This window comes from Scyliorhinus torazame, chromosome 28, assembly GCF_047496885.1.
Source record: "Scyliorhinus torazame isolate Kashiwa2021f chromosome 28, sScyTor2.1, whole genome shotgun sequence".
Taxonomy (NCBI): domain Eukaryota; kingdom Metazoa; phylum Chordata; class Chondrichthyes; order Carcharhiniformes; family Scyliorhinidae; genus Scyliorhinus; species Scyliorhinus torazame.
In genome coordinates this window covers 26,738,215-26,758,490 of record NC_092734.1, presented here as the reverse complement: position 1 = coordinate 26,758,490, position 20,276 = coordinate 26,738,215, and the positions used below count along the sequence as shown (strand labels likewise).

The window sequence follows — 20,276 nt, the reverse complement described above, 5'->3', positions numbered from 1 at the left end:
AAGCTCCGTCCATCTCCGAACGTTCCGCTTTCGTCGCGCCCATCTGGAACCTTGCCCCAAAGGATAGCCGCTTTTGGACCAGGTTTAAGTCGGCAGGGGCATTCCCTCAGCCTTGAGGGCGGGAGGGGTGAAATGGGAAAAGTGCGATGCATGTTTCTTTCTCCCCTTACATCAATCCTCATCATCTTATTGCCCTGTCCTCTGGGGACCTGAAAACATTTGCGACTCCCTGCATCACCTCTCTGATCTTCCGCAAACCTCAGATGTTTTAACACTGAAGAATGCGTCAACTTTAGGGTTTAGCGCACCTCCTCTCTTCTTTTCGACCTTGTCCCTCCAACAACTCCTTCGATTAACACAATGAGCTCACAGCAGAAAAACTGACTACTTGGTCCAACTGATCTCTGACAGTATTTATGCAGCACACAAATCTCCCTTCACCCGACTTTATCTGACTCTGGCAATGTATCACTATGTTCTTTCCTCCTTCATGTACGTATCCAGCTTCTCCATCAAGGCATCAATGTTATTCACCCCAACCACTCCCCAAAGCTTGTCCACCACCTATAAGGTAGCAAGTCAGGAGTCTGATGGAATACTCCCCACTTGCCTGGACGAGTGCAACTCCAACAACACTCGAGAAGCACACCACCATCCAGGACTAAGCGGCCCACTTGATTGGCACCCCTTCCACCACTCACTTCAAGGTTGCACAGTGGCAGCCTTGTGTACCATCTACAAGATGCACTGCAGGAACTCACCAGTGTTTGATCCCGGCCCTGGGTCACTGTCCATGCGGAATTTGCACATTCTCCCCATGTCTGCATGGGTCTCAGCCCCATAACCCAAAAAGATGTGCAGGGTAGGTTAATTGGCCATGCTAAATTGCCCCTCAATTGGAAAAAAAAGGAATTGGGTACTCTAAATTTTAAAAAAAGGAACTCACCAAGGCTCCTTAGACAGCAGGTTCCAAACCCATGACCCCTACCATCTAGAAGGACAAGGGTAGCAGATATATGGGGAACACCACCACCTGAAGGCTCTCCCCCAAGTCACTCACCATCCTGACTTGGAAATATATCGGCCGTTTTAAAACTGAAGAATACGTCAACTTTAGGGTCCCTCCCCAACAGCACAGTGGGTGTACCTACACCACATGGACTGCAGCGGTTCAAGAAGGCAGCCCGCCACCACCTGCTCAAGGGCAACTAGGAAGGGGCAAGAAATGTTGGGACTAGCCAGCGACGCCCACCTCCCGGAAAAGTGAATTTTAAAAAAAAATTCCACTGGCTGGCTGAAGAAATTTCTTGAATTAACTATTGGAACTGCTACATGACAGCGTAGGTCAACTGCGGTTCCATCTTGTGTTAGCTAGTGTGGGGTTGCTCGTTTTATTTTATTTTTTGCACGACTTAAGAAGTTTACAAAATTCTGGTTTATTTTCCGCTTCCAGCTGTGGCGGACGGAGTATTCGAGACTGCAAGACACCAAGAGCGACGGAGGACCAGCCACAGATAAGAATGGTAATGTTTAAATAGTGTGTGTCCTCTTTGATTGAAATGTAGAAGGCCGCTAGTCCTCCAGAGAATGTTGCTCTGGATAACGCAGGACTGGGGAATCTGCAGATAAATCAATGGTTTGCATGGCGGCTGAGACTTATCCTGGCCTTTGCATACTGAACGCCCTTTGCTGTTTTCTGAATAAATGCGTTAAACGTTGCTGCGCCGAACAGCTTTATGCTGCCTGTGACACCAGCGCAAACCCACATCACAACAGGAAAGCAGCAAATAAAGAATTAAACTACCAACCAAAAAAATAACCCAGAGGAAATCTGTGAACTTACAATAATATTGCTAGTATTCAATCTTCACTGCAAACCCTACACAGTCCACCAGGCACAGAAGGCCTCAAGAACATTGTTGAACACTGCACACTCCGTCTCCAGCGCTCCTGATTCATAGATTATTTTTGTGGGTATTTTTTATAATGTTTCATTCTGGTGGAGATTTCTTGCCATGATGTTGTTCCTTCTCCCTTTGCCTGCTGTGTGCCCGAGTCTGGTGGGTCTGGCTGTTTAGCAAGGCCTAGCTCATCCTTGATGTAGCTTTCTCCCCTTCGTGGCCTCGCCCCAGAGGTTCCGGGTGGAGGAATGAGCATTGTTGCAGGTCTGGCTGCTGTCCTTGGCCTCTTGGTTGCTGTTGGAGATCAAAGCTAGACGTCCCAGTGCCTAACGGTCTTCTAAATTCTTAGAATCATAGTATCCCTACAGCAGTGCTAACCATTGTGCTACTGTGCCGTTCTTGAAAAAGGCACTGGCACGCTTACCTGGAGGGTGCTTGTTGCACCAACATTTCTGTCTGAATCTTTCACCCTCTAGGCCTCTACGTGTTAGAATTCCCCCTCAAACCTCACCTCTCAACCTCTCCCTCTCACTCTCTCTCACTCTCTTCCTTGTGCTCAAGATGTGCAAAATGTGGGCAAGGTCATCATTTGTTGCCCGTACCTAACTGTCCGTACTTTGTCAATACTTTCTGTCATTTAATATACCTCAATTAGATTGGATAGTGATTGAGTGGACCTTTTTGAACCATACATACAGTCCTCCGTCTAGATGGTAGAGGTCATGGTTTCAGTAGGCACCATTGAAGGAGCCTTGGTGAGTTGCTGCAATGTAGCTTGATGGCTTGGGGAAGTCTGGGAAATGGTAGCAATAGGATCCAGAGGCAAGTGTCAGGTTTGGGTCTCATCCTCAAGACCCCCCCCCCCCCCCCCCCCACCTCTCTTTGGGCTGTGAGCAAAAGATCTGAATGGAAGTAAGGAAACCTGTACTTCAGAGTGAGTCACGCGGCCTGCCTGGAAGATGCAGTTCTTCAGGCCTGACCACCCCTATGAAGAAGGCCGTGTAGGGAGATAGGAGTCAGGAAATAGTCCAAAGACTAATCAAATAAAGCACCTAGGAGAATGAATCAAGGGCCTTTCATTGAAACTGGGAATCCCAAGCTTGACCCATCACTATTCCTGCAGGCCATCTGCATAGAGCTCAGTCAATTACAATTTCCCATGTTGTAATTGGGAACAATGAATGGAAAAGTGAATTTCTGCTGTCTACAATCAGAGGTGGATTCTATCCATCGATACTGATCCCAATAATCTGACCATAGACAATATGGCTTTAGCCCTTTCACAGTGAAGTTCTGTGTATATGTGCGATTTTCCCCTGACACACTTCCAATTCAGTCACCTCTTACTTATAATTGCTGAGTCTTCCTACAGTGCTCTTTCAAATTGATATGGTGTGATTGAATCAGCAGATGTTAAATTTTTCCCTGATCTCTGCTGGTCTCCATTAGTGACCACATGGTTAAGGACAACAAAAGAACATAAGAACTAGGAGCTGGAGTAGGCCATTCAGCCCCTCGAGTCCGCTCCGCCATCAATACTATCATGGCTGATCTCCTCTCAGCCTCAACTCCACTTTCATGCCCGTCCTCCATAATCCTTCAACCCATTACTAATTAAAAATCTGTCCATCCCCTCAAATTTACTCAATGTCCCGGCATTCACCGCACTCAAAGGGGAATGAATGCATCAGAGTCACGACCCTTTGAGATAAATAATTCTCCTCAACCCTGTTTTCAGTCTGCTACCCCTTATCCTTAAACGATCACAACTCGTTCTAGATTGCCCCATGAGAGAAAACCACCCGCTCTACATCTACTTTTGTCAATAGCTTTTATCATCTTATATACCTCAATTAGATTGGATGGTGATTGAGTGCCCTGCCCCCACCCTCCAGACACATCCCATCCCCAAACTACATACACTGTCTGTGGTGTTCTTTGTGAAACTGTTGTCAGGATAGATGTTGTAGTGTTCGCAAAGACCACGGAAGCTAAGTTCATTAACAAAGCTAACATTTATTTACACTACTTATTAAAGCTCGACCACTTACTCCTTTAATAAACAATAATCTAGTATGTATATTAATCAATAATTGTAGGTTTACAATCTACACTCAACTAACACTAGTCTCTACACTCTATCTATAACTGGACTCTGATCTCTCTCCCTCACTCCAATGCTCTCCTCTCCAGCCTTCTCCCAAAAGCCTGTGAGTCAGTGCTTTTATAGTCCTGCATCTAGCTCCATCTAGTGGTTAATTATGATATGACATTAACCCTTTTGCATTCTGAACATTCCCCATAATGTCCTCCGCAACGTGTTGGGGTACAAAGGTCGAGACAGCCTCAGCCGCGATGCCCTCCACAGCCCCTCGTCCCCGGCTCCTCCCCCCACCAATCAACCTGCCAACTGGCTCTGCCGGTGCCAACCAACAGGGCCCTGAACACTGCGAGTGGAAAGCAAGAAAAAAAAACCCGGAGCTTACTGACCCCAAGCCGAACCTACAAAGTTAAATTTGAGCCTGGTGTTCAGCTGCCTTAGCAAATCCCATCGATCAGCCCTGGGGAAGTTAATTGTGTTTCAAGAATAAATAGCGAATTACAGCATAAAAATCTATATATTCATTTTGGGTTACAACATTAGTTGATCAATTGAAAGAGCACTGTAGGAAGACTCATCAATTATAAATAAGAAGTGACTGAATGGAAGTGTGTCTGGGGAAAATCGCACAAATAGCACAGAGCTTCACTGGGAATGGGCTGAAGACATATTGTCTCTTGTCAGATTATTGGGGTCAGTACCTATAGGTGGAATCCACCTCTGGTTGGAGACACAGCAAACTACAATTGTAGAGGGGTAGTAGGTATTTCTAAAGATAATTGGGCCTAACCAGATGATACAGACCTAGGACAAGCTGTCTCACCTTGTACCAAACATTAGAACCAGAGGAAACAGCCTGACTTTCAAGAGGATGAAAGGCAGAACAAATCGATTGAACATTTCAGTGAGGGAGTGTCCCGTATGTGGAACAGGTTCCCTTACGAGATGGTGAAAGCTGGTAATATTGATTCACTTAAATGCAGATTAGAACATTTATTTCCATGAATAACATTCTGGACTACAGTAAATTAGGACAAACAAGGCAAGGGAATAGATGATAAACGGCAGGGCCCTAGGAAGCACCGAGGATCAGAGGGACTTTGCACACTGGTCCCTTAAAGTAGCAGGACAGGTAGGTGCAGCGGTTAAGAAGGCATATGGTCTCCTTGCCTTTATAAGTCGTGGCATAGAGTTTAAGAGCAGGAGGTTATGCTGAAACTGTATGTATAAAACGTTAGTCAGGCCACAGCTAGAGTATTGTATGCAGTTCTGGAATCCAATAATAATCTTTATTAGTGTCTCAAGTAGGCTTACATTAACACTGCAATGAAGTTACTGTGAAAATCCCCTAGTCCCCACACTCCAGCGTCTGTTCGGGTGCACGGAGGGAGAATTTAGAATGTCCAATTCACGTAACAAGCACTTCTTTCGGGACTTGCGGGAGGAAACCGAGCACCCGGAGGAAACCCCTGCAGACACGGGGAGGACGTGCAGACTCCGCACAGACAGTGACCCAAGCCGGGAATCGATCCTGGGACCCTGACGCTGTGAAGCAAGAGTGCTAACCACTGTGCTACCGTTCCGTCCTCAGGATACTGGTCACACCGACTGTACAGCTCACAGGGGAAAGCAGCCCATGGTCAACTGGGACTATGGCAGCTTCACCTTTACCTTACAACTCATTAAACCTCTCGGGACAGCCTCGTGTGCCTGCTTCTTCCTGAATCACATCCATTGTGGAAGCGGACATCGGTTTTATAAAGGCTTCAAATTGTCTGGTCTGTTTCTGGATGGTGGTCACGACACTTCCAGTATCCTGATATAAAGAGTGACGGGCACTCGCAAAGAATTGTTTGGCGTGCATTCTTCGAAACTTGAAGCCCCCCCAACACTGCAACCCTCCTATTTTCTCTCCCTCCCCTTATCCTTTTCAAGGGTAGCAAAATATGTGTGGGTACCTTTCCATATCTGAGAACAGCCCCCCAGTCCTACTTCTCCCTGATTGCTTTCCATGTGTGAAACTAAACATGGCGAATCAGGAATGTTCAACTACAAGGGGCGTTACCAAAGCCGTTCTCACTCGGTATTGAAACGCAAATGCTTTCGAGTAGCACATAGGAAATAGGAGCTGACGAAGGCCATTTGGCCCTTCCCTGTTCAAAGAGATCATGTCCGATCCGTTTCAACTTCACCTTCCCTCCGTCATGCCCATACCCTTTCATTCCCTTAGTAACCAAGAAGCCATATGTCATGATATCCACATTAACATATCATGGTGAAATCACACACACACACTGATGGACAGGTAGTTGGACCAACCAACACACACAACATCGCAGCCAATCACCAGTGTGAGCACACGCACTATAAAACAGGGAACACCACAGTTCCCGCTCATTCTACCAGGAGATAGCTCAGAGCACAGAGCTCACAGCGCGCCACTCAGACATAGACTATGTGCTGAGTGCCTCACTAAGATAGTGCTAGGGCTGGGTCCACAGGCTAGCTGGTGAAGTACGAACCACAGCCAGAAGTTAATAGTTATTCTAGTACAGAATAATAAAACAGAGTTGTACCATCTACAACCGTGTTGGTTCGTTTGTGTATCGGAACACCCAACACGACATGATATCAGGCCTGGAAACTCGCCAGCGTCTGTGAGACCTACCTGCACGTCTTCAGAGACCCATGTCTGATCCGTTTCAACTTCACCTTCCCGCCTCCGAAAAGCTCCAGAAATGTAGAGGAAAGGATTGCAAAGTTGATTCTGGATAGGAGCGAAAGCAACAGGGTAGTTGTTATGGGGGACAACTAAGCGTTTCAACTTCACTTGCCCTTACCCTTTCATTCCCTTAGTATCCACAAAGCCATAGGGATAGCAATCAGGAGTGAGAATCCTGACTGAGGCTGCTGGGCAAGCTGAGATTGGTTAACTCAATGGAGATTAGAGCAAAAAAAAATAACACGTGCTTACTGCTCCGTCAGCCTGACCCCAAGGTTCACCCCTACACAGCCTCGTGGCATAGGTCAATGAACTGGTAATCCACAAACCTCGGGCAATGCTTCCAGGCTTGGACCCCGCCCCGGTAGATGGTAAATTGTCCAGGCACGGGTGAGCTGGAAAACAGTTCATCGACAGAGCGAGCGAGGGTGCTTAGTTCCCCGGTAGCACATGATCGTGGGTATTTGCCCAGCCAAGGGTGATCCGGGCACTTTTCCATAACGGAAGAGGGTATAGAAGGCAGTCGGTTGACTGCCTGAGACCTCCCTCAGGAGCAGCATCTGCAGGGGCCTGTTGGGGAATTTGCCCCACCGTTTTATTGGTCGAGAGGTAGTGCATGTTGGAGGGGAGAGAAAGTGAAGAAAAAGATAGCACTTGAGAAACAATATAAAATTGAAAATCTAAATCCGTTTGGTTAAAATTCGCCAACAGTAGACTTTGGCAAATGCTGACAATCGCATGTTGGATCGCCACGCCTGCAAACCTCAGTCTTTCCTTTTGCTAATAAGCGGTAATTATAGGCTTTAAATACCTTGCACACTGCTATGTGGTTGGGAATTAAATAGTAATTTCCCCATTGTTGCAGGTAATTACGGCCTCAATTATCATCACGGACTTTCTAGCAGAGTTGGAGCCCAAAACAAGAAAATAGCTGCTCTGGCTGGCACTACTGAACTGACTGCTTTTGTTAGTTTAGCCCTGCTGATCAACAGCAGAGTTGTCGGGCACATAGAACCCAGGATGAGTCACTGCTGACCTAACCGTGCAAGTTGGAAGGCATTTAATAATGCACAAATCTGAATTCCTGATTAGAACTCAGCTTCGCTGAACATCACGATTAAAATTTAATTAAATTGGGACATCCCCTCACATTACCGGACAGGCAGAGATTAACCCTGGATGTTTACTGCGACGCTGCCTTGTTGACATTTAAAAAAAAGAAAGAGACATCTACTCGACTGGCATGTTTCCCTGAAGTAATGACCGTGGCTTTTAATATTCCTCCACTGCAGGTTGCAGATGGGAACGACACCTTGTTCTCTGTCGGGAGCTGAGCAGAAACAGCACGCTCCCGGGGAAGCAGAGGAAGAGGATGCCTGCAGTTACGGCACTGGCCATCTCTAGGTAAGGGTCGTTCTTCCGCTGAGCACGACAAGAGGGTGCATCGCAGAACCGGAGATCGCAACCACACAGCAAACTCAGGGGCTGAACATAAGTTCTGTCAGTTCTGCATCCCTTGTCCTGTTTAGAATTAGTGTGAATGTTTATCGCCACTTTGAAAGCTGCTGGGAAGAGAAACCCAAATCTAATGTTCTTTACAAGTGAAGCCGAACTTTGCGCAGAACAATGCAATCTGTGTTTCCTCAGTTGGTTCCCATCATTGAAGCCTATTGAAGTTGAGAATTGTACGTGCAGCCAGCATCAATTCAAAAAGCCAAGTCCTGCGTGTGTACATTATTTCATCGTTCCTAATGTAAGGGCACGGTGGCACAGTGGTTAGCACTGCTGCCTCACAGCGCCAGGGATTCGGGTTCAATCCCGGCCTTGGGTGACTGTGCGGAGTCTGCACGTTCCCCCCGTGTCATAGAGCATCGAACATTACAGCGCAGTACAGGCCCTTCGGCACTCGATGTTACGCCGACCTGTGAAACCACTCTAAAGCCCATCTACGCTATTCCCTTATCGTCCATATGTCTATCCAATGACCATTTGAATGCCCTTAGTGTTGGCCAGTCCACTACTGTTGCAGGCAGGGCATTCCACGCCCCTACTACTCTCTGAGTAAAGAACCTACCTCTGACATCTGTCTTATATCTATCTCCCCTCAATTTAAAGCTATGTCCCCTCATGCTAGACATCACCATCCGAGGAAAAAGGCTCTCACTGTCCACCCTATCTAATCCTCTGATCATCTTGTATGCCTCAATTAAGTCACCTCTTAACCTTCTCTCGAACGAAAACAGCCTCAAGTCCCTCAGCCTTTCCTCATAAGATCTTCCCTCCATAACAGGCAACATTCTGGTAAATCTCCTCTGCACCCTTTCCAATGCTTCCACATCCTTCCTATAATGCGGCAACCAGAATTGCATGCAATACTCCAAATGCGGCCGCACCAGAGTTTTGTACAGCTGCAACATGACCTCATGGCTCCGAAACTCAATCCTTCTACCAATAAAAGCTATCACACCGTACGCCTTCTTAACAACCCTCTCAACCTGGGTGGCAACTTTCAGGGATCTATGTACATGGACACCGAGATCTCTCTGCTCATCCACACTGCCAAGAATCTTACTATTAGCCCAGTACTCTGTCTTCCTGTTATTCCTTCCAAAATGAATCACCTCACACTTTTCTGCATTAAACTCCATTTGCCACCTCTCAGCCCAGCGCTGCAGCTTATCTATGTCCCTCTGTAACTTGTAACATCCTTCTGCACTATCTACAACTCCACCGACCTTAGTGTCATCTGCAAATTTACTCACCCATCCTTCTACGCCCTCCATTTATAAAAATGACAAACAGCAGTGGCCCCCAAACAGATCCTTGTGGTACACCACTAGTAACTGGACTCCAGTCTGAACATTTCCCATCAACCACCACCCTTTGTCTTCTTCCAACTAGCCAATTTCTGATCCAAACTGCTAAATCACCCTGAATTCCATGCCTCCGTATTTTCTGCAGTAGCCTACCGTGTATTTTCCTGAAATCCATATACACCACATCAACTGCTTTACTCTCATCCACCAGTTTCGTCACCTTCTCAAAGAACTCAATAAGGTTTGTGAGGCACGACCTACCCTTCACAAAACTGTGTTGACTATCTCTAATCAAATTATTCCTTTCCAGGTGATTATACATCCTATCTCTTATAAACCTTTCCAAGATTTTGCCCACAACAGAAGTAAGGCTCACTGGTCTATAGTTACCAGGGTTGTCTCTACTCCCCTTCTTGAACAAGGGGACAACATTTGCTATCCTCCAGTCTTCTGGCACTATTCCTGTCGACAAAGATGACTTAAAGATCAAAGCCAAAGGCTCAACAATCTCCTCACTAGCTTCCCAGAGAATCTTAGGATAAATCCCATCCGGCCCAGGGGACTTATCTATTTTCACACTTTACAGAATTGCTAACACCTCCTCCTTATGAACCTCAAGCCCTTGTAATCTAGTAGCCTGAATCTCAGTATTCTCCTCGACAACATTGTCTTTTTCCTGTGTGAATACTGATGAAAAATATTCATTTAGCACCTCTCCTATCTCCTCGGATTCCAAGCACAACTTCCCACTACTGTCCTTGACTGGCCCTACTCTTCCCCTAGTCATTTGTTTATTCCTGACATATCTATAGAAAGCTTTAGGGTTATCCTTGATCCTACCTGCCAAAGACTTCTCATGTCCCCTCCTGGCTCTTCTTTGCTCTCTCTTTACGTCCTCCCTAGCTAACTTGTAACTCTCGAGCGCCCTAATTGAATCTTCATGTCTCATCGTTACATAAGCCTCCTTCTTCCTCTTGACAAGTGTTTCGACTGCTTTAGTAAACCACGGTTCCCTTGCTCGACCACTTCCTCCCTGCCTGACAGGTACATCCTTATCAAGGACACGCAGTAGCTGTTCCTTGAACAAGCTCCACATTTCCATTGTGCGCATCCCCTGCAGTTTTCCTCTCCATCCGATGCATCCTAAGTCTTGCCTCATCGCATCATAATTGCCTTTCCCCCAGATATAACTCTTGCCCAGCGGTATATACCTATCCCTTTCCATCACGAAAGTAAACGTAATCGAATTGTGGTCACTATCACCAAAGTGCTCACCTACCTCCAAATCTAACATCTGTCCTGGTTCATTACCCAGTACCAAATCCAATATGACCTCACCTCTCGTTGGCCTATCTACATACTGTGTCAGGAAACCCTCCTGCACACATTGGACAAAAACAGACCCATCTAAAGTACTCGAAGTATAGCTCTTCCAGTCAATATTTGGAAAGTTAAAATCCCCCGTAACAACTACCCTGTTGCTTTCGTTCCTATCCAGAATCATCTTTGCAATCCTTTCCTCTACATCTCTGGAACTTTTTGGAGGCCTATAGAAAACCCCGAACAGGGTGACCTCTCCTTTCCTGTTTCTAACCTCAGCCCATACTACCTCAGTAGACGAATCCTCATCAAACATCCTTTCTGCCACCGTAATACTGTCCTTGACTAACAATGCCTCCCCTCCTCCTCTTTTACCACCTTCCCTGAGCTTACTGAAATATCTAACCCCCGGCACCTGCAACAACCATTCCTGTCCCTGCTCTATCCATGTCTCCGAAATGGCCACAACATCGAAGTCCCAGGTACCAACCCATGCCGCAAGTTCACCCACCTTATTCCGGATGCTCCTGGCATTGAAGAAGACACACTTTAAACCACCTTCCTGCCTGCCGGTACACTCCTGCGACTTTGAAACCTTACTCATGACCTCACTACTCTCAACCTCCTGTATACTGGAGCTATAGTTCAGGTTCCCAAGCCCCTGTTGAACTAGTTTAAATCCTCCCGAAGAGCATTAGCAAATTTCCCCCCCAGGATATTTGTACCCCTCTGGTCCAGGTGTAGACCATCCCGTTTGTAGAGGCCCCACTGACTCCAGAATGAGCCCCAATTATCCAGAAATCTGAAACCCTCCCTCCTGCACCATCCCTGTAGCCATGTGTTCAACTCCTCTCTCTCCCTATTCCTCATCTCGCTATCACGTGGCACGGGTAACAACCCAGAGATAATAACTCTGTTTGTCCTAGATCTAAGTTTCCACCCTAGCTCCCTGAATTCTTGCCCTACATCCCAATTCCTTTTCCTACCTATGTCGTTGGTATCTATGTGGACAACGACTTGGGCTTGCTCCCCCTCCCCCTTAAGGATCCCAAAAACACGATCCGAGACATCACGTACCCTGGCACCTGGGAGGCAACACACCAACCGCTCTCGTTCCCACATAATCTCCTATCTATCCCCCTAACTGTGGAATCTCCAATGACTAATGCTCTACTCCTCTCCCCCCTTCCCTTCTGAGCAACAGGGACAGACTCTGTACCAGAGACCATGGCTTACCCCTGGTAAGTCCCCCCCCCCCCCCAACAGTATCCAAAGCGGTATACTTGTTCCTAAGTGTAACGACCATAGGGGATCCCTGTACTGACAGCAGCACGGTAGCATTGTGGTAGCACAATTGCTTCACAGCTCCAGGGTCCCAGGTTCGATTCCGGCTTGGGTCACTGTCTGTGCGGAGTCTGCACATCCTCCCTGTGTGTGCATGGGTTTCCTCCGGGTGCTCCGGTTTCCTCCACAGTCCAAAGATGTGCAGGTTAGGTGGATTGGCCATGATAAATTGCCCTTAGTGTACAAAATTGCCCTTAGTGTTGGGTGGGGTTACTGGGTTATGGGGATAGGGTGGAGGTGTTGACCTTGGGTAGTGTGCTCTTTCCAAGACCGGTGCAGACTCGATGGGCCGAATGGCCTCCTTCTGCACTGTAAATTCTATGATAATCTATGACTGCTTCCTCCCAGCCCCTCTCACCGTCACCCATCTATCTTTATTCTTCGGAGTAACTACATCCCTGAAGCTTCTATCTATGACCACCTCTGCCTCCCGAATGATCCGAAGTTCATCCAGCTCCAGCTCCAGTTCCCTAACGCAGTTTCTGAGGAGCTGGAGATGGGTGCACTTCCCACAGATGAAATCAGTAGGGACACTGACGGCGTCCCTCACCTCAAACATTCTGCAGGAGGAACATTGCACTGCCTTCCCTGCCATCCCCTCTAGATAAAAAAAGAAAAAGTCAGCGAAGGTTTACTCCGGGTGTTCCCGTTTCCTCCCACAGTCCAAAAATGTGCAGGTTACGTGGATTGGCCGTGAAAATTTGACCCTTAGTGCCCAAAGATGTACAGGTTAGGTGGGGTTACAGGCATAGGGCAGGGGATTGGACTAGAGTAAGGTGCACTTTCAGAGGGTAAGTGCAGACTCGATGGGCCGAATGGACTCCTTCTGCACAGTAGGAATTGTATAGTTCTATGGCACTGTATAGAATATACTAAGAGAAAGTACCTGAATAAAGTTCTTAGTGCATTTGCTAGAGGGTGTGGTCATAAGATATAGGAGCACAATTAGGCTATTCGGCCCATCGAGTCTGCTCCGCCATTCTATCATAGCTGATCTCATCCTGGCCTTAACTCCGCTGTCCTGCCTGTTCTCCATTACCCTTTAACCTATCACCAATTAAACATGTGTCTAACTCCTCCTTAAATTTACTCACTGTCCCAGCATGCACCGCACTCTGGGGTAGCGAATTCCACAGATTCACAACCCTTTGGGAGAAGTAGTTTCTCCTCAACTCACTTTTAAATTTACGAACTCTTATCCTGAGGTTATGACCTCTCGTTTTAGAATGCCTCACAAGAGGAAGCATCCGCTCCACGTCTACTTCACCCACACCTTTGATCATCTTGTATACCTCAATGCGACCTCCCCTCACTCTTCTAAACTCTAGAGAGTATCGACCTAAACTGCTCAATCACTCTTCATATGTCCTTCCCTCTTTGGAACCATGCGGTCAAGAGTGTAGATGCACGAACAGCTCAACGTCCACTGCTGATGAGGAGGATGGTGAACACCTTTGAACAGATTTCTCATGCAGACAGATGATGTGGAGAGTTTTACGTGGGAACTGCACAGATTTCTGAAGGAGCTGGATTGAGGGACACTGATCCCTGGAGTGATCCACACGCTTAGCAGAGTCCCTGTTTGTCCTGTACTTTCCTACACAGAAAAACCAGTGCCTTGGGCACTGGTCACCCTGCCCCACCTTAGCAGCTGCATTCACCTAGTGCCCAGAGCTTCAGGGTGGCATTGTCGGATTCCAATCCCTATCCCAGCATTACCGGGAGGCAAATCACAGGACTCCTTAGGTCAATTGTAGGACTCCCTGACATTGGCCCACCTGAGATCAATTCACCTCAGCACAACCTGGGATCTTTCTGCTCTTGGTGGTTCAGCACCCTCCAAGTAACCCCCGGGGGGTGGGGGGACAGGGTAATTCAGCAGTTCACAGTCAGACAACTGGGTAGCAAACCGGATTAGAGTGCCTTTATTCAGTTATACAAGTGCTCAAATTAAAATGGCGGCTGATCTTGCCTTCCCTGCATCGGGTTTAAGGGTCACAAGTGATGGACGAGTTCTTCTCATTCCACGCCGCTTAGGAGAGTCAGTGGCGCTCTCTGTTAGGCGCACAGGCGTGCAAGATTCTCCACCTCGTTCAGCGGGTACACACTCTGTCTCCAGAAGGCAAGTCCGATTTCCCGGATGCAGACTTTAGGGCGCAGCTCCACTCACTCCTCGCGCACAACCAGGAGGTTTTTGAGGGCATGGGCACACTGCCCTACACGTACAAAATACGGCTCAAACCGGACGCCATCTTGGTCATTCATGCACCTCGTAAGATCCCAGCACCACTCAAGGACCGCCTCAAGCAGCAGCTGCAGGACCTGCAGGACCAAGGGGTGCTTCCCCGGGTCACAGAGCCAACGCCATGGGTCAGCTCCATGGTGTGCGTAAAGAAGCCCTCCAGCGAGCTCCGGATCTGTATTGACCCGAAAGATTTGAATCACACATTATGAGGGAACAGTACCCCATACCCAAACGAGAAGAAATCATGAGCGAAATGGCTCGGGCTAAAATATTTACAAAGCTTGATGCCTCAAAGGGGTTTTGGCAGATTCAATTGGATCAGTCCAGCAGGAAGCTGTGCAGTTTCAACACTCCATTTGGCAGATACTGCTACAATAGGATGCCATTTGGCATCATCTCGGCCTCCGAGGTGTTCCATCGCATCGTGGAACAGATGATGGAGGGCATCGAAGGGGTACGCGTCTACGTAGACGACGTTATCATCTGGTCCACCACACCACAGGGGCACATCAGTCGTCTCCAGCGTGTCTTTGCACGGATACGAGATCAGGGCCTGCGCCTCAACCGAGCCAAGTGCTCTTTTGGCCAGACTGAGCTCAAGTGTTTGGGGGACCACATCTCCCGGTCAGGAGTGCGGCCGGATGCCGACAAAGTGGCAGCCATCGCAGCCATGCAGCAGCCGTCAGACAAGAAGGCAGTGCTGCGCTTTCTCGGGATGGTCAACTTCCTGGGGAAGTTCATTCCTAACCTTGCTTCGCACACGACTGCTCTTCACAAAAAGACAACGGAATTCCAGTGGCTGCCCGCACACCAGAGTGAATGGGAGGAGCTCAAGGTCAAGCTCACCACCGCCCCGGTACTGGCGTTTTTCGATATCACACGGGAAACAAAGATCTCAACTGACGCCAGCCAGTCCGGCATTGGGGCGGTACTCCTGCAACGGGACGACACCGCATCATGGGCCCCGGTCGCCTATGCGTCGCGGGCCATGACCCCCACAGAACAGCGCTATGTGCAGATTGAGAAGGAGTGCCCAGGCCTGTTGACAGGCATCAACAAGGTTCACGATTATGTGTAGTCTTCCGCAGTTCACTGTGGAGACCGACCATCGCCCCCTGGTCGGCATCATTCAGAAGGACCTCAACGATATGACCCCTCGCCTCCAGCGCATTCTGCTCAAGCTCCGGAGGTCCAACTTGGCTACACCCCGGGGAAGGATCTCACCATCGCAGATGCTCCAGGGTGGTCAACGCACCGCCCGACTTGGAGGGGTTCGTTTGTCAGGTCGACGCACAAGTAGCCTTCACATCAGCCAATCTGCCGGCCACTGATGCACGTCTGGCCCACATTCGCCGTGAGACTGCGGCTGACCCCCTTCTACAGCGTGTGATGTGCCACATGACGGAAGGGTGGCTCAAGGGGCAGTGCCCACGTCCGGGACAACTTGGCCGTCATTGATGGTGTCCTCCTGAAGTTGGACCGGATCGTGATCCCACCCAGCATGCACCGGCTTGTCCTCGGACAACTGCACGAAGGCCATCTCGGAGTTGAAAAGTGCAGGCGGAGGGCCAGAGAGGCTGTGTACTGGCCGGGCATCAGCACGCCAACATGGTTCTCACCTGCCCCACCTGCCAAAGGTTTCAGCCGGCGCAACCCACTGAGACCCTTCAGCCCCATGAGTTGGTCACGTCCCCCTGGGCGAAGGTGGGCGTGGACCTCTTTCATGCGCTCGGCAGGGACATTATTCTGATTGACTACTTCCCAAATTATCCGGAGGTCATACGCCTGCATGACACAACGTCATCAGCTGTCATCCGGGCATGCAAAGAAACCTTTGCTCGCCATGGAATTCCTCTCACCGTCATGTCTGACCACGGGCCTTGCTTTGCGAGCTAAGAATGGTCTTCCTTTGCCACTTCATACAACTTCACACAAGTGACGTCCAGTCCCTTGCATCCTCAGTCGAATGGCAAGGCGGTAAAGGGTGTCCACATTGTGAAGCGGCTCCTCTGCAAGGCTGCTGATGCCAGATCTGACTTCTATTTAGCCCTACTGGCCTATCGCTCAGCCCCACTGTCCACGGGCCTCTCGCCAGCCCAGCTGTTGATGGGGCGCACCTTCAGGACCATTGTGCTGTCCATTCATGTTCCTGACCTCGACCATGCTCCAGTATTGCGAAGGATGCAACAACAGCGTGCACAGCAGAAGGTGGCAAATGACGCTCGGGTGACTGATCTTCCTGCCCTGGCGCCTGGAGACAGCGTCCGCATACACCTACCGGAGGGTGGCTGGTCGGCAACCACCGAGGTTCTCCGCCACGTGGCTCCCCGCTCATTCCTGGTTCGCATGCCTGATGGCTCCATTCGCCGGCGTAATCGGCGGGCCCTTCGGCTGCTTCCGCGCTCGCTACGAGATCATGCACCGGTGCCACGCCCTCCATGTGTCCCTGATGTCGACTTTGTTGAGCTTTCTGCCACTCTGCCTCTTCCTCTCTCGCCCGTGGCCAGGCCCATTCCTCAGCTGGTGGATCCTGACCCACCCTTTAGGCGGTCAACCCGAATTTGTCGCCCACCTGAGAGACTTGACTTTTGAGCCTGTTAGCACATTGGACTCACTGAATTGTTTTACAGTACTGTTAACGAGTTTCTTTTCTTGTCGTTCATTGTTCCAGAAGTTTTCTCTCATCGTTTGCTGATTGCATTTGTTCTGTTATTGGTACAACCTCGTTGTTCTGTTGCACCTGACACCTTCCTCTGTATATAGTTTAGCCTCATGTACATGTTGTAAATATTGCACACACATACTCAGATGCACTCAGTACACATTTCTATTTATTAGCATGTAGGCACATATCCTTTGTGAAAGGGGGGGATGTCATGATATCCAAATGAGCATATCACGGTGCAATCACACACACACTGATGGACAGGCAGTTGGACCAACCAACACACACATAACATCGCAGCCAATTACTAGTGAGAGCACACGCACTATAAAACAGGGAACACCACAGTTCCCGCTCATTCTACCAGGAGATAGCTCAGAGCACAGAGCTCACATCATGCCACTCAGACATAGACCATGTGCTGAGTGCCTCACTAAGATAGTGATAGGGCTGGGTCTACAGGTTAGCTGGTGAAGCACGTACCCAAGTCAGCAGTTAGTTGTAACAGTTGTTGAGACAATAACACAGAGTTGTACCATCTACAGCCGTGTTGGAGCATTTGTGCATCAGATCACCCAACACGACAGTATTGTCACTGGGCTAGTAATCCATGGACCCAGGGAAATGCTCTGGGGAACCCGGGTTCAAATCCTGCCATGGCAGACGGTGAAATTTGAAAATGTTGACCATGAAACCATTGTCGATTGTTGTGAAAACCCATCAGGTTCACTAATGTCCTTTAGGGAAGGAAATCTGCCACCCTTACCTGGTCTGGCCTACATGTGACTCCAGATCCACAGCAATGTAGTTGACCCTCAAATGCCTTCAGGGATGGGCAATAAATGGCACCAATGCCCGCATCCCATCGATGAATAAAAAAAATCTGTGGTTTCCCAATGACCGGAGTTTGTCCTGAACTCGCTCCTTATTTTGAACAGCTCTGCTGCAGGAACCATGTAGAATGGGAACTCTAAACGGAAAAATAGCTGAGATTTAAATAAGCTTACCGTGGAAGGGATAATTTCTTGGGGGTCACCGAAGAGCTGATTTGTTGGAATAAACTGGAACTGGGAATATCTCACAAACCTTAGCTTGTGTATTGTTGCTTCAAGTGAAAATAAAGGAGGCGTTTGTGTCATCATTCACCTTGATGTGTTCAGATATTGTTAATAGCCTCTCACTTCTTCCTTAACAGGAATCATGCAAAGCTATTTGCGGGTGATTCATGGGGCAGACTCTACTGTTGGTCTGTTGAAGGCTGAAATGATATCTGCAGCGAGGAGATCGATGGTGATGGACTCCATGGAGGCAAAAACGGCCTCCAGCGAAGAATATATTGGCTGCAGAAGCACCTACTCAGAGAGTTTCCTGCTGTGCGATTGTATTGGCATACATTTGGAGTAACATGTCCACTTGAACTGGCCCAGATGTAAAGTTTTGGCAATCGTACAGTGGAAGAATTTGATTGAAACTATCATTTCTAAGCACTGGGGTTTATTGACATTTTACTGGAAGTGATGACTTTATGCATTGGAACATGTTACATTTACACAAATTCACAGATATCAGAGCTCACCACTTCGTGGATTGTATTTTTCCACCATGTAAGGCAGAGAACAGGTCGTTGAGAATTCCTGACTTGACTGTGGAGTTTTGTGGCATCCCCTTGATGAGACATTAAAGCTGTCATCAATTAAGCTCACCAACAATGGTCCTGTCCTGTGAATAAGCGAACAGGTGGTAACTTGTTCTTGGAACAATGTGGTGCAAGTTGGTAGACCTCCAACTAATTGGATGCACGCACAAGCATATTGGATCTTGGAGTTTAACAGGGACAAGGTTCATTGAGACTGATATTACCGACTGGAACTGTGCTGCTCAGTGTACTGATTATAAGTGTAAGGGGATCAAAGACAAAAGTTTAAGAAAAAGTAACATTTGATCAATTGATGCACAGTTCTGTTAAAACTTGCTTGTTCCGATTTAAACGTCACACTTAATTGTATTGTCAAACTCAAGCATTTGCCGGGACGGCTGCTAATCTGGAATAGAATCCCCTACAGTGCAGAAGGAGGCCATTCGGCCCATTGAGTCTGCACCGACCCTCTGAAAGAGCACCTTACCCAGGCCCACTCCCGCACCCTATCCCTGGAACCCCACCTAACCTTTGGACACCAAGGGGAAATTTAGCATGGCTGATCCACCTGACCTTTGGACTGTGGGAGGAAACAGGAACACCTGGAGAAAACCCCCACAGACACGTGCAGACTCCACACAGGCTCCCTGGAGAGTGAGAAAATCCTTTAAAGTCTTTGGGACAGTGGAGATCCCTCCAACACGAGGGTGTCGGCACTAATTCTATTTTTCCTTGAGCTGTTTTGGGATGTGTCCTGCAGCAACCCTTGTGCTGGCTGCCCGCTGGGATCTGAAGATCAGCAGGGTTGTACTGTGTCCTTCAGGCATTCCTGTCAAAAGGCAGTTCGGGCCAGCAGATTATGGAATAAAGTTCCTCATTCACGAGAACAACAGATGTTCTAATGATAGTACCGGATATGGGGGCATGAAGGACAACTATTCAGAGGAGAGGTTATTTTTCTGACCAAGAGGAACAGCTTGGTATTTGAAAATAATTGGCAACCAGCTTAATGGGTTAAAGTGCTTTTAAAAAAATTTCCATTCCATTTAGTACAGTGGGACAGTGAGAATTTGGGACTACGGAACGTCACAGTGGATACAACTTATTCTTCCGACACATTATCTATTAGTAGGAAGAAGGCCATCCAAAAGATATTTGATTTGGCACCCCCTGGGCGAGTGTTGGTCTTCTATTGTCACAGGGAGATCGCATCCAGTGTTTGGACCTCAATTGTATTCCACTGTCTGTAACCATGTAAATACAGATGTTCAAATAAAGTATGGAGAGTCAGGACGCGATTGCAGACACAAATGAGCTTTGTTCTTTCTTTTGCAGATTTGTGGTTTCGGAGAGCATAACATTTCTCTGCTGCGTTTTCAATTAAGGCTGTACATTAACCCCTAACACTTTAGCATTACAAAACATGGCCAAATGTATCATTCCTCATCGTTTAAGAATAGAATGAAAATGATTAGCACATGTTTTCAGTGAAAGGCCCATTCCACTTGCGTTTTTTAATGGCTCAT

General features: G+C 48.1%; 1 protein-coding gene across 1 annotated transcript in view; it reads left to right on the top strand.

Moving 5' to 3' along the window:
* wdfy4 (WDFY family member 4) overlaps positions 1-20,061 on the top strand; it is a 307,274-nt gene extending 287,213 nt beyond the window's left edge. The window contains exons 60-62 of the mRNA XM_072491727.1: positions 1,454-1,523; positions 8,017-8,128; positions 18,310-20,061. Coding sequence (XP_072347828.1) covers positions 1,454-1,523; positions 8,017-8,128; positions 18,310-18,376 — 249 coding nt within the window. The 3' untranslated portion in view covers positions 18,377-20,061. The remainder of the gene's footprint in view (positions 1-1,453; positions 1,524-8,016; positions 8,129-18,309) is intronic.
* The last annotated feature ends 215 nt before the right edge of the window (positions 20,062-20,276 follow it).